This window comes from Populus alba, chromosome 5 (assembly GCF_005239225.2).
Source record: "Populus alba chromosome 5, ASM523922v2, whole genome shotgun sequence".
Lineage (NCBI taxonomy): Eukaryota > Viridiplantae > Streptophyta > Magnoliopsida > Malpighiales > Salicaceae > Populus > Populus alba.
In genome coordinates, this window is record NC_133288.1 from 9,480,734 (window position 1) to 9,496,768 (window position 16,035).

General features: G+C 30.5%; 2 protein-coding genes across 2 annotated transcripts; both read right to left on the minus strand.

Annotated features, from left to right (window-relative positions):
• Positions 1–3,094: 3,094 nt before the first annotated feature.
• Positions 3,095–7,516, minus strand: LOC118029829 (zinc finger CCCH domain-containing protein 6). The gene is made up of 4 exons (XM_035033771.2): positions 7,140–7,516; positions 4,924–5,133; positions 4,613–4,737; positions 3,095–4,531 (listed from the first exon to the last, which is right to left on the minus strand). The coding sequence occupies exons 1-4, from the start codon at positions 7,197–7,199 to the stop codon at positions 3,313–3,315; spliced, it is 1,614 nt and encodes a 537-aa protein (XP_034889662.1). The 5' UTR covers positions 7,200–7,516; the 3' UTR covers positions 3,095–3,312.
• A 5,835-nt stretch (positions 7,517–13,351) lies between these two features.
• LOC118029828 (UPF0481 protein At3g47200) lies at positions 13,352–14,857 on the minus strand. The gene has a single exon (XM_035033770.2). It carries the CDS (start codon positions 14,792–14,794, stop codon positions 13,436–13,438), a length of 1,359 nt encoding a protein of 452 aa, XP_034889661.1. The 5' UTR covers positions 14,795–14,857; the 3' UTR covers positions 13,352–13,435.
• Between the last annotated feature and the right edge of the window lie 1,178 nt (positions 14,858–16,035).

Sequence of the window (16,035 nt, forward strand, 5' to 3'; positions counted from 1 at the left end):
TTTTCCAGATTACACACACACACAGCAGTATTTTTTATTTAAAAATATATTAAAATAATATTTATTTTTTATTTTAAAAAAATTTATTTTTAAAATTAATATATCAAAACGATTAACAAATATACAAAATTAATTTAAAATTTTTTAAAATCTCATAAAAGACAGTCCAACTGCAACACAAAGTAGAGTTTTAGAGTTCATTTATTTCTGCGTTTTAAATTTTTTTTGTATAAAATTAAAATTTTTTATTGTTTTCAAACTGTTTTAATTAACTTATATAAAAAATAATTTTAAAAAAATAAAACAAATATTATTTTAATAAAATTTCAAATAAAAAATATATTTTAAAAAATATTAATTATCATGCTTTCAAATACTCTTTTAAACTCAAATTTCTGCTTCAGCTAAACTCAAAACTCTTATTAGGATTAACTTGTTGAAATTCAAAAATAAAGGCACAAGTGACACTTTAATTAGAAAAATAAAGATTAGAGATGGTGTTCTTATGAAGCAACTACTTTTTTTTAAAAAAAAAAAAAATTATAATTAATCTTTATAGACATGAATATAAAGCAATAGCTAGCCTGTAATTTTGAATTCCTAGTCTTGTTTTACCAATTTAAAGAATCATAAAAATAATTGTTTATTCGCTTAATTTTCAAGATTGGGACAATAAAACGAACATAACATTTCACATACACATAGGTATTTTATAATTGATTTTTGATATCGTTTGTTTTTATATTTTAAAAATACTTTTAAAAACATTTATTTTTTTTATTTTTTTGCGTCAAATTAATATTTTTTTAATAATTTTATGTCATTTTGGTATGCTGATATTAAAAGTATTTTTTAAAAAATAAAAAAATATATTATTTTAATACATTTTAAAATAAAAAATATTTTAAAAAGCAATCGTCAAACAAACTTTTAATGAACTCAATCCCTTATTAAACCAATAAATTTTAAAATCTACATGGAATCATTTATCATGAAATAATGTAGTAAAAGATAAGTCATCATTCTATTTGTGAATTTAAGTAAAATTGCCTGTGTTTGCATCCATTAATTTTACTATTATATATTATTGGTAAATTAGCCCCATCACAAGCCAAGCTCGTGAGCAACAATGTCAATGCAAAGAGACACGTTAGTTGGATTAGCTTTTGTTAATGCTGTGGTCGGTACGTCAATACATTGTTTGTCATATTAGTTAGTTGTCCACTCGTAACCGCGGGGAAGCTTTAGGCAATTAAAGTTTGTTAAAAAATGTAGTTGAAGTTGTTTTTTAAATAATTTTTTGTGTTAAAATATATATCGATGATATTTTTTATTTTTTAAAAATTATTTTTTATATCAGCAAATCAAAATAATTTAAAAACACTAAAAACATATTAATTTAAAGTTAATAAAAAAATAAAAAGATTTCAAAAACGCTTTTAAAATGCAGAAACAAACAAGTTTGGATCTGCCTACTGTATCAACATAATAATACCTTAATTTGATCTTTATATGAGTAGGTTTCAAAGTAAATATAGTATAAATTTTACTAATATAACCAAGTTGATTTGATCAAAATTTAATTCAAATCCTGAGAGGTGTGGTTTAATTGGTCAGACTTTGGGTTTACTTTCTAAAAATTATTAGTTCGAGTTCCACAAATATCAGGGTCACTGGAGGCTTACATGGTCATTAACTTTATGGCTCGTGAAATTAATCGAGATACATGCAAGCTGGCCTGAATATCCACAATAATAATAAAAAAATCAATTCAATTTTTATATATCAACTTAGTTATACTAAATTATATATAAAGACTCAAAAAAGGATGTTAATTTAAGGATTTTTTTTATTTAAAAGAATAATGAAAAGATGATATTTTGAATTGATCATGATAAAACAGGTTAATCTATACAACTCGTGACTTAGATAATGAATTTAGCCGAGTTTAATAACAATAGTTTTTAAAATGTATTTTTTTATATTTAATTATACAATAATGAAATTAGATATTTATAGGAAAAGATAAATAAAATTATAGAAAAAAATGTATTTTTTTCATAAATTGTCTTTTGTGATCATTGAAACTCCACCCAGTTTGATCAAAGGTTTTGTTCAGGTTTGTGTTGGCGATCAGTGCCTAGATGGATATTATCTGGCCATATGTTAAGTTTGTTGAAACCAGCTAGATGTATAGGCGACATATGCAACACTATGCATGTGCATGTGTTATAAGAACAAAGTTAAAAGAAAGTCTTAGGAAGCCTCGTGTCTCTATTTATATCTAGTGTAATAAACACTCTCCCCTCAACATAATATGGTTTCGAAATAAAAAAAAATCACAATCTCTCCTTGGCATTCAAGAATGGAGAAAAATAATGAGGTAATAGTTCGAGTTTTATAAATTTCAGGACTATTAAAGGTTTATATGTTTATTATTTTTAAGGTTCGTGGGATTAGTCGAGGTGCGCACAAGTTAGCCCGAACACCAAGTTAATATATATATATATATAAAAAAAATTAACATTCAAAAATGAATTTTTAAAAGAGAGAGAACAAAATATTAGAGGACAAGAATAACAACAGAAGAGTTATTCTAGAACCAGTTTTTTTTTTTATCACCCCATACCAAGTCACCATTTTCAAAACTAATTTTTATTTAATTTTCTAATGATGTTAAGAAATACCTAAAGAATGTCAACGAGTTAAATTCTAGAATAAAAAATATATTTCTTAGTCAGAATCTTCTCTTTTCTTTTTATTAATGCATTTTTTTTTCTTTTATCTGACAAAGCCATGATTATTTTAATCAATGATATGGTTTTTTGAATAAAAACTTGAAGTTACAGGTTTTATCTGAAAATTTTGTATATGATTTTTTTAAAATATTTTTTTTTTGATATGGTCTTATCTGAAAAATCCACTAACACAATTCCTAATTCTTCCCAAGGATTTTAACCTCTTTTTAAACGAGACGGGTGGTCATATTTTTTTCATCTTAACAAAAGCACTAAATATCGTTGAATATGGACGCCTAACAAGTCCACTAACTGCCCGTAAATGCGGAAGTTGACATGAAAATTACCACAACCACTGAAAAAACCGCCTCCAAATTGAAAAGGCGTATATCATTTAAAAAATCGTTAGGCCATCATCTCATGTTCTTATTATTTTTTTTTTTTTGACAAAACTGTTGCCGACATATTGATGCCTTAACCCTGTACAACATCTACAGAAAGACTAGTCAAAATTAATTTACAGGTTTAAGTACCTCGTATTCACAGTTCTGGTCGTGTGAGTAACAACAAAACGTCAGGTCCTCCCAACGATTTCCCCACTAAATTTCATTCTCTTTTCAACTGGGGCATCCAGAGCACTACCAGTTTGAAACTGGAAAGATGGATCATGCTGGAAAGGGCAATTGAAGCCATTTCGGCATCCCTTGGGGGTTTTAAAGTACATGCAAGGCTTCTGAGACTTGTGATTCGATTCCCTCTTTTTTATGTTTTGTATCAATTCTTGGTTCTGAGTTTGATTGTAATGCCTTCCATTATGGGGCATACTTCGGTCCTGGATTTCTTTCTTCACTGTTCCATGTTCCCTTATAAGGTTCTTAATGTACTCCACATCCTTCACAGGGTTAGTTTTCATACCTGCGTGAGGAACACTGTTCGGTTGGACAGGCTTCACAACCAGAGTGGATTGCACCAAATTAGACATTTGGTGGGGACCGGTGTCTTTGAAAGATATTTGGGTTGCAATTGATTCTCTAGGCACTGTGCTTACCGTTGTTGGCATTGAATTAGGCACTGGAATGGGCACATGAATGGAAGAAAATACTCCAAACCCACTTGCTGGAGCAGTATCCTGATGCATGGACGCTCTACTTACTGTCGGGTGCATCTGACTAGGTTGAAGATACAAGCTTCCGTTGGATGGCATTGCTCGCAAAGGCATAGCAGGTTTCGGACAGGCTATGGGAATCTGACATGTTGGCTTCGACCATGGCTGCTCCTCACTAGGTAGGGGTTGCAAGTTTCCATTAGCTGTAAATTGTGCTGGAACTACATCAGGTTTCTCACATGATGGGGACATTGAACTAGTAACTGGTCTAGATGTCACAGGATGGGGTTGATTGCCACCGGCAAGTTCCTCGATCATTTTTGGGTCACTTAAGATTTTAACAAGCAAACCTGTATCGATTAAGCTTCCATGCCCCTTGTTTTTCATGATAGCAGTAACAGCAGCAGAAGCTGCTGAGATTAAATTAGTACCTGCATTAGGTAGTTTTCCAAATGCTGGTTTTTCACTTAAGAGTGGATTTGAAGCAGGGGTGATGCATTTTGAAGAGTTCAGGGTTCCAGATGACAATAAAAACGGAGGCAATGCTGGTGACTGGGAAGTTTTCAGTGGTTCTGTCAAATCAGATGGCAATTCTGTGGCTTCCTCCTCTTCAACAGGAATGAGAGGGATGATTGGAGTGAGGCTATCATCATAATCTGTATCTTCTACGTCCAAAGAAACAACAGGGCTGTACAGAAAAGAATGGGTGAGACTATGTAAAAATATGATGATTGTTGGGATCTTGGTTTACAGGAAAAAGAAATTTTACCTGGGAGGAACAGCAGAAGGGCGTGGATAAAATGCTTCAAGAGCTCTCATTTCCCTCAGTTTTTGGGCCTGTGATTCCTGGCTTTCTTCTCCAGCTGTCACATGCCAGTTGGAACTGACAACAAACTGTTTACAGGAAAAAAAAACAAAAAGAGCAAGCAGTTAGGATTCAAAATTTAATCAGCTGTAACCACTACCTCACATAAGTCTAAAAACACAAGTTTTTGCATCATGATGTAAACACATAATGCATAAACAGTTTCATATTCATGCTAGTATAAAGATGAATCTAACAAAGAAAAATATGCTCACTTTGGGAGGGCACTTCCATTGAATCCTAGGAAAGCAGGATAATTCCTTTTTACATGGATTCAAGAAGTGACTGCCTTCAAATCCCGGGGGGAAATCATTTGGTTCTTTACCACTCGAATTGAGCAAAAGCAATGATGCCTTTTTCTGAAGATGGTCTTGGACTTGTCCGCCAACTTTTGAAGGGCAATCCTCAGATACAAAGAGCCTCTCCTATTTCACACCAGAAGCAAATCCATGAAGTTAATATCCAGTAAGGTTCACAAACTTATTTCATTGCAGTGACAAAAACATGAGAATCATCTAGGGGCATTCTCAAAAAACAGAAAGGAAAAATTAGTTGGAAGACTGCAAAATTTTATCAACTCAATCAGCACAAGTAAGGACTTGGATCCTGTGCTCAACAAGTAGAAAACTAGTCAAAAAGGGCATTATGGCAGAGTGAATAAGCAATGCTCATACAATTTGAAAGTGAAATACCCAGCCAGGTAACAAACACATAAGACCTGGAACGCAGGATTGTGAATGCAGAACACTATTACCCCCAACCAACTCCTGCTACTTTTAGAAATGAGAGCTTAATTATGAAAACACAAACATAGAGGACTTCAAGCATTAGACAATCAATTCCCTGTTATATTATAATGCTCTCATGCTATAATTGGAAGATCATCAGTGAGATATTAAACAGACTGTTCCACTTGAAAATCCAAAGCATCTTCTAAATGTTCCACAGCTTCCAATACTTCCAACATCTCTACAAGGCATCTCACAAGTGCTGGGAATTTCAAATTAACTTTGTTAATGATCTAGAAGAGAATATAATTCAGTTTCACAGGACTCTCTGGCATCGCATTCCAGACAGGATGCAAAACTACATTGACAAAGGATAGGAGAAACAATATCCCCGCTTTAATATGTTGAAAGTAGCTTTCATACTTCTACTCCTGCAAACATTATAGATTTTAATGTACACTCATCCCATGCACTCCAACTATCAGGACAGCCTCAGAAATTTTGGTGCAACACTTATGTCTACAAAGAGAAGCCTAAGAAAACTGATTCTCATAGGCTATACCACATTCCAAGTTATATACAAGGACAAGCCCTCCAAATGTGATGGTTGAACAAAAATGAAACTAAAATCTAAGAAGAACCAAAACAAGTGATGTGCCCTTTAGTGAGGGAACTTAAACATATGATCAAAACAAAGCAGAGTTAGTATATTCACATATCAGATAATTTCCATCTATTTGTACCCACACATATACATATTTAAGGCTAAATTTGCAGATTGCTTAGACTGTAAATGAAATGCTAGCGACATCTTGAGATTAAAAGGTTGATAAAAGTTATGTTGTTTTTATGATTCAAGGAATAATCCTTCCTTTAATTCCTTGTAACAAGTTGGTGTGTTTTTGGGATCAGGGTGGTCATCATCTTCACTCTTTTTTATTTTTGTTCTTGTTATTACGCAAGCTTTCTTCATGTTTGATCCGTTTCATTTATTCTATTGAATCCTTGTAAGTTGCAACTTTAAAAACATTAACTTGTGGGATTTGGGACAAACAATCTTAATTAGGTACCAAACTCATAGCAATCTTTATTATTAGTAAAGAAAAACATAAAAAGGAACTCATTTAGACCTTCAAGCAACTCCCTTCCTCTAAATGCAATGCTGCAAAAGGATGATACCTCATCACTCCTAGTAAAAACAATTAAACGGATTCATCTTATCAGATCCAATATCCTTCATTCCTTCCTGGGTTGTTATCTTATCAATCAAATATTCATGGCGTAAATATTCTATCAGACCTTTTATTATTATTCTTGAATCACTGTTGATATAAAAAAAAAACAAAAAGTAACAAAGAAAGAATCTGGAATTCAAATATCCGCCGGAGAGCATCATCAGCGCCCAAATGTGTCAAAAAACTAAAAACGACACAACTGAACATTGATGATTGATGGGAGAAACACACAGAGGCAGGGGCTAGGCTAGGCTAGCCATTCTGTGGCACCTTTCTCGCCGTTCAATCCACTTCAACAATCTCTAAATTGAACGGTGGAAGCTTTGGTGCTATTTCAATCAGTATAAATCATCATCATCATAATATTTTGACAGCAATGAATATTAATAACTTGTTCTATCAGATTTAAATCTGGACTATTTGCGAAATAAAAAGAAAAAAAAGTTAATTAATTAATTATAGGTATACCTGACAAAGATTAAGACCAGGTGCCCACGAAACCCTGTTCGATTTGCTCGATCGCTTCATATCAATAAAACAATCTCAGATCTAAAATCCTTTTTTCGCTTCAAATCAAGTTTTATCAACTATTTTTCGATTTCAGTGATAGAAACTGAAACAGTTTAATAAGATCTTTCCTTTTTTTTAAAAGGTTTCAAAACAAACACTGCATTCATTAATCACTTGTTGAGAAAGGAAAGAAAAGAACTTAATTTTTTTAAAAAATTCCTGTGCATGCAATTGAAGAAGATATATATAGAGAGGCGCGTCCGTGTAAGGAAGCGGAGGAGAAGGGAGAAACCCTAAAGACCATATTTTTTTTCTAATTGTTATTTATGACTATTATTTTTTACGTTATTTTAAGGGATAGACAGCGCATATATGAGAGCAGTGATGAGTTGGTGGCTTATAATTGGTCTACAATGTCGGCTCTTCTCTTCCCTTATCCGTTCTTTTGTACAATTTTGACTCCGATTGAAATCGGCGGTGGTGATTGTTTTTCCAAGAAATACTCTCATCAATTTCTAAGTTAATTATAATTCAGTTTTTTTTGTTTAAAAAATAATTTTACAATACATTAATAATTTTATAGACATGTCTCCGCGTAGCATTCGGACCTTTTTTTTTTTTAAATTGTGCCTCTAAGTTTTAAATAAAAAATGAAAGAATAAAACATATTAAAATTCTAATATGTGTTTAAAAGTGTGATTGTGATTGTTTTTTATTTATAAATATATTAAAATAATATAAATACAAAATAATCTAAAAATAAAAAAAACAAATATTAATTTGAAATAAATAAAAAATTAAATTTTTTTTATTTTTTTTCAAAAATACTTTTGAAACGCAAAAACAACCAGCAATACTATTTGGTGAAGATTAATTATATTTAATAATTAGTATTATGGTATTACAATTTTCATTGTTTGATTATTCTTATATAATCAATTATTTATTAATTTGTCTACATTATCATAGTTTTATTTATGTATTATCATAGTTGTTATAATTATATATTTTTTTAATAGGAATACTAACAAATCTAAGTATATAATCAATTGTTTAGTGATAAATTGTTTATATGCAAATAATAATATGATTAAAATTATAAAGAGAATAATTAAAACAATATTTAAATTTTTAATCTTGTTTTACTTTATGATTTAAAAAAGTATTGTATTGTATCTTTTGATTTTGTAATTTTTTTTTAAAAATACTTAATTAATAATGCAAAAACTTTTTTAACAATTTGAACTACCTTATATGAATTGATCTAGTATAAGAGATAAGTTTCTTGGTTTTTTTTAGTTTTACTTGTTACAAATATTCAATATGCATTTTAAACTAAAACTTATGATGAGGGATTTTTATTCAAATAGGAAAAAAAAATATAATAAATCTATTTTAGGAAAGTTTTTATTCAAAATATAAACTTTTCTCATTTTGTTTTAACTTCGTATTGATATTTTGATTTTTGTATATATTCTTACTTATATATATATGGTAATGTAGACCGTGTGGTTTAATGTTTTTCGTAAATGTCAAAGTTTTATTTGTTAAAATTTACATATATTAACACATAAACCATTCATATATCATAGCTAAAGCATCACTTGAATTGCATTTATTTTAAGAATCTTACATTGAGTAAAGAAGAAGAATACAAAAATATGCAGTAGGGAAAAAATAAAAATAAATAATTAAGATATCTATTTTTATACATTAAAAAGGAGAGGATGCTATAGTTTTATTGTATAAAATGCATCCTTCTATCTTTATTCTTGGCTTAATCCTCAGGTCGTAGAGAAAGAAGAATTTTATTGTTGTTAATGCAGACTCTCTCAAAAGCTTCCCATAGCTTCCATCGCATGCATGAAGAACTTTACCTTTTCTTTCTTTCTTTCCTTTCTTTTAATAAAAGATGAAGTGACCCAAAATTTGAAGTTATGCTCAACAACCACTTACGATATGCTTTAATAATAATTTAGTTTTTATAGTTTATTAAAAATAATTAAAGACTCTTTTAACTAATTTTGATCATCCTAATTTATTTTTTTTCTGTTAAAAATACATTATTTTCTAATTTGTGTTTTTTTTTAAAATATTTCTCTTTTGTATTTTTTTTATAAAGTAAAAAAAATTTGAGAAAGATTAGAAAATTAAAAAATAAAATAAATTACAAGCAAATTTCAGATTTAGAACTAAATATGTAATTTCTGAAAGTACAAGGAATAATCAATTTATCCATTGACTAGTTAGCAGGGTTTTAAGATCTTAGAACCTTTAATAAATTTTATTAATGTAGTGTTCAATTTATCAATATTTTTCCTTTAAAACTTTATTTTCCTCTTCAAGTTGGTTCATTTTATCATAATCTTCAATTACAAAGCATGGTTTTTTTTTCTTAACATATTTTTCTCAACAAGTAAACATGCATTTTTTTTTTCAATAAATTATACTTAGAACCTAACTTCTTGTATTTGTTATGCAATGTCTCAAATACATCATGCAATTCCTTATAAGAGAGGTCAAATTTATCATATGAAAAAAGCACGTCATTATCGATTTCAATTGTCATAAAACACATGTTTGCAATATGCTCTTCTTTACCACTTCAACTAGAACCCAAGTCATCCCTCCATGTTGTTTTCATTGCTCATTTATGATAACAGTTCATCTTCTTGTTTTGAAGAAAAGGGCATCAGTTTTTATGTGTCCCTATCTTGTTGCACTTGTAGCATTTAAGTTTTTCTTTGCTAGATTCTTCCTTATTTCCATTCTTTTTAAAGTTCGAGAATTTTTTACTTTCTTTTTTTTAGGAAGTTCCAAAACTATCTTGTGATTAGTACAATGTCCTCCTCCACTTCATCATCATAATCATTATCAACATGATGTATGATTTTGAATGCCAAATTCTTCTTTGGCTTCTCTTCTAGTTCTTGTTTTTCCATAGTGATTTTATGAGTCATTAGTGAATTGATGAGCTCTTTCAATGAAAGCTTGACGAGATCCTTAGCTTTTCGGATGCCGTCACTTTTGTTTTCCAAGTCTTTGGCAAGGACTTAAGAATTTTGTTTACAATATCATTATTAGTATAAATCCTACCAAGAGCATCCAAACTATTAAATGATAGTTGTCATTCTAGTAAACATACTAGTTATTAATTCATTTGAAAGCATTTTGAATAACTCATATTGATGTATAAGCATATCAATTTTAGATTCTTTAACTTTATTAGTACCCTCATGAGTCATTTATAAAACATGTCATATATCCCTAATATTTTTACAAGATGATATTAAACTAATTACCACTTAAGGCACAATACAAAGTGTTCATAGCTTTAACATCTATATAAAGTAATTTTTTTTTTATCACCATTGGTATACTCACTCCTATCCTTAGGACTTGTGAAATGATTTTTGGTTTTGGTAGGGTTATATGATCAATTTTCTATATATAGTTATGTTATTGTCCTAGCTTTTTAACAGACATAATCATTACCATCAAATAAAGGTGGCCTACATGTTAATGATCCTTCATTTTAAACATTAAAACTAGTGGTTGTTGTTTTACTTAAGTCTAAACAAACTTATATAAATAAGTACTAGACTCTGATACTAATTGTTATTCTAGTATTAAAAGGGTGAATTAAATGTTCCATTAAATATAACAAATAATGAAATTTGTTTTTTAAAAAATTAAACATACTGAGCACAATAAACACAATAATCAACAATATAATCAAGGTGCTTACAATAAATAGGTAAGGAAATAGAGATTGCAAACTTGGTTTTTAACATGATTCAGCTAGCTTATATGTACACCTCAAGTACCAACCGTACTTGAGTGTTATGTTCTTTAACTAATCCAAGTTAAAGATATAATGATCTGGATGAATCCACATCAAGCTTATACACCACTTGAAGATGTCTCCTCCTTAATATTTTTTATTTGGTGACAATACCTCACTGATGTTAAGACTTTATCCAAACTCTCAAATATATACAAGTGTGATTTTATAGTTACAAGATACTCTCTTAATAGAGTGGATTTTATAATTTGAGAATCTATGATTTCTATACCTCACTCAATAACACTTAAGGGATTTGAAAGTGTTTAAGTGTTGTGAGAATATGAAGTATACTCATGTGCAAGAATATGAAGGTTTTAATGCACAAATATATAATTTAGTATTGATGAATTTGAGTTTGCTCTTGAAATAGCTTGTGTGTGTGTTTGTGCATGCGTGTGTGTATTCAGCTTTCTTATTTTATTCTACAATTAGATATATATATATATATATATATATATATATATTTTAGCAAAAACTAGTCATTTAAAGTCATTATTGTTCCTCTAACAGCTAATATGGTCGACCAGTTTATATTGGTAAAGCCAAACAATCGATCAATTCCTATAAATTCCTAGGTGTTCATCATGTATGAACAAGCGGACAATCAGTTCATTTGGTATCACCATGCAAACAGTTGACCGGTTCATCTAGAATACCAGATTATTCAATTTTAATCATGGTGATTTTTTAGAATCGTTTTATCAATTCTTTGTAAATGTATGTAAAGTGAAGTGTATGCATTCATTTTAATTTGTGCTATTAAGTATTATATAAAGATTTACATTTAAACACTAAAATGAACACTAAAAAACTATGTCTTCACTTGCTTTGTATTTTGAACTTGTTGATTGATTTCTTCATTCAATATCTCATGCTTGTTAATGTTATCTTCATATAAATTTGTGTAAACGTATTCTCATCCAAGCATATTATTAGATAATTTATATTTAATTGTTATCATCAAATTACATAAAATATTAATATGTGACCCAAAGGCCAACACAATCTTTGCCAATCAAAGAGGTGGTTGGAAAGTTGAGAAGGGGTTTGTTGGATCAAAGATTCATTTTCAATCTATTTTCATCTAAAAATATTTAATAAATATCCTAAAAATCTTAATAAACCAATTTCTAGCTACAAAACACTCTTAAACTCCTTTATAACACTCATCTAACCTGATATATTTTTTTTTTGACAAGATAGAAGCTCAAAACTCCTTTATGACACTCATCTAACCAAGATAAACTTTTTCTCATCGTCAGAACATGGTTAGCCGACCACTTTTTTCTTTCCTTCCTTATTTTCCACTAATACTCTCTCCTCCCAAACCCTAGGAAGTGAAATGTAAAATAAATAAAGTTTAGGATTGAAAAGTTAAGCGGTCAAAATACAAGGATTAATAGCTAGAAAGTTAAAAACTTTAGATACTAAAGTGTACTTTTCCGCAACTCATGAACAATAAAAACTAAAGGAAAAGGACCTGCTCTTTGTTTAACTGAGAAATTAAATCCTATTTCATAATAATTGATCATCAGTTTGAAAGCAGGGATATTTTATGATAGTGCGAATATGATGAATAGTATGAAACAAAAGCAATTGCCAGGCTTTAATTCATCAAAAAATAATATGAAATGATGAAATAAAATAAAAATAAAATTAAAAGTATCAAAACGAATAATTGACAAAAATAAAATAAAAAACCAAAAAAACAAAACAAAAGACAACTCATTCGCATTTTTCATGTCCACAGCACGAATTTATCATCCTCCATTGAAAAACGAACAGCAAAACAACGTGTTTCCTTAGTTTGCTTAGTTTATTTTATTTATTGTATAATTTTTGTGGTAATAATTTTTCCTCAGCTCATCCAAGAAGTTTCTTCAGATGATCTTGACTGCTTCCCAAATACATGCAAGACTTTTCTCCTCCATTAAAGTGGAATATTCATCGATCCAGCATTCAGCTCGCAAAAGAAATCGTTTAGATGAAAGTTCATAACCTTGAAGTGTCTATTCACTTTTAATTCAAGACCTCCCACCTATAAATTGGTTGATAACTTTTCCCCACTTGGTTGATGACACGTGCATGCAGAGGGAATCATTAACATAAACAAGTTGCCTGTGATGATAAGAAAGGGAGATGGCCACGATTGATTTTAACACTTTAAAATTATATCTGTGATGTTGATGACCATTAGCTTCTACTGAATGCATGCATGTGGGCTGAACGTTTGGTCTGATTTTATGCCCAGACGTCCCCTGGAATGTTTGGTGGTGACCTCCTGATCATCCAACTTTTTGAAATAATTGGAACAGCAAACAAATTTACCAGAGAACGATACAATGCATGGATCATATTTATTATTATCTTCTCATCAAAGCATATATACCAGATATACATTTAGGGTTTACTTCTTGTAAGTGCCGTAAATGGTGTAGACGGTTTGAGACACCGTAAGAAGGAGGATAATCAAGGCAGCCAATGCTGATACAAAAGACCAAGGAGTCCTAAAATAAGTATACTTGAAGCTTGCCCACTGTACGTGCCAACTGTTCTTGTAGTACTGGTCAATATCATGGAACAGCTTGGACAAATAGCATCTTTCGATATCAAATGCTACTTCTTTACCCAGATCATTGATGAAACTTGCAACTTCTGAATCAGTACCAAAGTAATTCTCGATAATATTGCAGTCGGATAGATGTTCTACATCTCTGAAGGTGTTAACCAGGCAATCCAGAAGAGTTGCATACGTTGTGAAATGCTTGGAAGAACCATTATGACACTGCTCGAATGCTACGCAGTTCAGCAAAAATGAAGTTATAGTTTCATCAATGGTTATGGTAGGCATCTCTATCACCCCGTTCTTGAATTTCACCACCAAGAAACTATCCTCGGGATTTCCTTGACTGAGCTCAATTCCGGCACGGCGAAGTTTGGATACAGAGTGAATCATGGGAGTCGATGTGTCCACATGGAGTGATTGGCCTTGCTCAAAATCTATGAAACTTGAACGAACTAAATCGAGTAGATGTTTGGCGTTAAGATCATTATGCCTTGCAACAATATTATCTGGTCTTTGAAGAGCATAATTGAAGAAATCCAACGCCAGTTTGCACAAAGAAGGGCCAGATTCTTCTCCTGGCATTCTTGTTATATCAAATAAACACTCAAGAACAAAGAAAGGAATCTGGTTCTCGAGTCTAAGTAAATCCCTGTAAAAAAAAGGTATGATCCATGCCATGGTGACAATGGGGTCATCAACCTCGAATTCAACAACATTTCCAACTTTCCGAAACAACTCTATAATAAAACAACCATCAACAACCATCATCTCAATAAATTCATCAGTGTCAAAGTGGATAATTTGTGAGTAACACTCTCTTGCTTTCTTTTCTAGTGGCTGTATTGCCTTCAACAAGACCTCCAAGTCCAAACCTTTGCTCTGTGTCCTCGAGAGGATAGAGCCTAAGTATCTCCACTTGTGTTCTTCAATCATTTTAAGGTGTTCCTCACCATGGTGATAAGGTCCTATTGAAACTACATGAGGTTGGTAGGACTTACCGTTGATATCGATGAACCTCTGGGGGACTTTAAAGATGCAACATGAACTGTTAGCAGCTGCTCTGGTCAATAATTTTGGTGGGTCGGAGATTTTTTGGTGCATCAAGCTCAAGCGATCCTCGTTCACCTCCCAAATTCTTATGGCACGATTGGCTTCTTCATCTTCTAGTGAATTGCTCTCCATTTCACTCGTCTTGATCATGAGTTTCTCGGGCTACTGGCCTAAGAAGTTTCAAGACCAGCAGCTGATCTCTCCCTTCCTGAATTTGAGAAGATTTTGGCAAAGCAAATATAATAAATGAAAAATGGACAAACCTCAAAAACACCCCTTAGTTATTGGATCAGTATCAATTTTGTCCCCAAACAGTTTCTTATATCGATTTTGTTCCCAAGCAAATTTCAATTTCTTAATTGGGGCCTTCTGATAGAATTCCTTGATAAAAAAAAAAAAATTGTTAATTCCACCACAGAAAAAATGTTCTTTATTAAAAAAATGCAATTTTGAATGGAATCCATAATCAAATATGGATGCTGAAACCTACGATAAAATTGATACAAAAATTTGATTCAGCCCAACATTTATATTATCCGGGCATTTTTAAAGTTTTCATTTAATAATTTATAACTGTTAGCTACGCTTCCAGTTTTTTCAAAAGTATTTGAAAATATAATAGTTGTTACTTTTCAAAATATATTTTACTTGAAAATATATTAAAATATTATTATTATTATTATTACTTTAAATTTCTTTTTGATATCAGTAAGTTAAAACAATTAAAAAATACCAAATAAAATTATTTTGAATTAAAGAAAAAACATGAAAAAAAAAAAATTTTAAAACGTAAAAATAAACGGGCTCAGATACTTTGACCATGAGTTTGGATTTTGGATGACACAACTGCATATAATTTTTTTTTTTTTAAATCATTATACACACACACACACAAAGCATGATAAAAGAGGGACAAAAAAAAATCACAAGTTAACCTAAGATAGTGCAATCAATATGTAACCTGGGTAATAAGAAGTAAACAAACCCGAGTTAAGCCACATAACTCATGATTTAAATCATGAGTTTAAGATAATCTGAAAAAAATAAAATTAAAGAAAACTTAAAGATATATTTTTTTAATTTTATCATTTTATATTAAATTATTTGATTTAAGCTTTGATATTTTCTTATATATCTTATTATTTTGTTATTTAAGCTAAATCTCGTCGATTTGAATTTTCTTCCTATACATAGACAAATGAAAGAGAACTACGGGTTAGGGGTGATCATTTTGGGTTCGGTTCAATTTTTATCAAAAAAAAGTAACCAAACCGGAACCGGTTTCAGTTCGGTTCAATTATTTTAGAACAAAAAACGGTTCAAATTGGTTTGACTCGGTTTTTTATTTTTTATACTTGGTTTAGCTCGGTTTTTTTGTTTAGATTTGGTTC

Bases quoted from the DNA above. Each gene is read 5' to 3' on its own strand.
- LOC118029829 (XM_035033771.2), bottom strand. From the start codon at position 7,199: ATGAAGCGATCGAGCAAATCGAACAGGGTTTCGTGGGCACCTGGTCTT. The intron at 4,738-4,923 runs GTGAGCATATTT...TCCTGTAAACAG, and splicing joins AATGGAAGTGCCCTCCCAAA to TTTGTTGTCAGTTCCAACTG. The intron at 4,532-4,612 runs GTAAAATTTCTT...TTTTCTGTACAG, and splicing joins CCTTCTGCTGTTCCTCCCAG to CCCTGTTGTTTCTTTGGACG.
- LOC118029828 (XM_035033770.2), bottom strand. From the start codon at position 14,794: ATGATCAAGACGAGTGAAATGGAGAGCAATTCACTAGAAGATGAAGAA.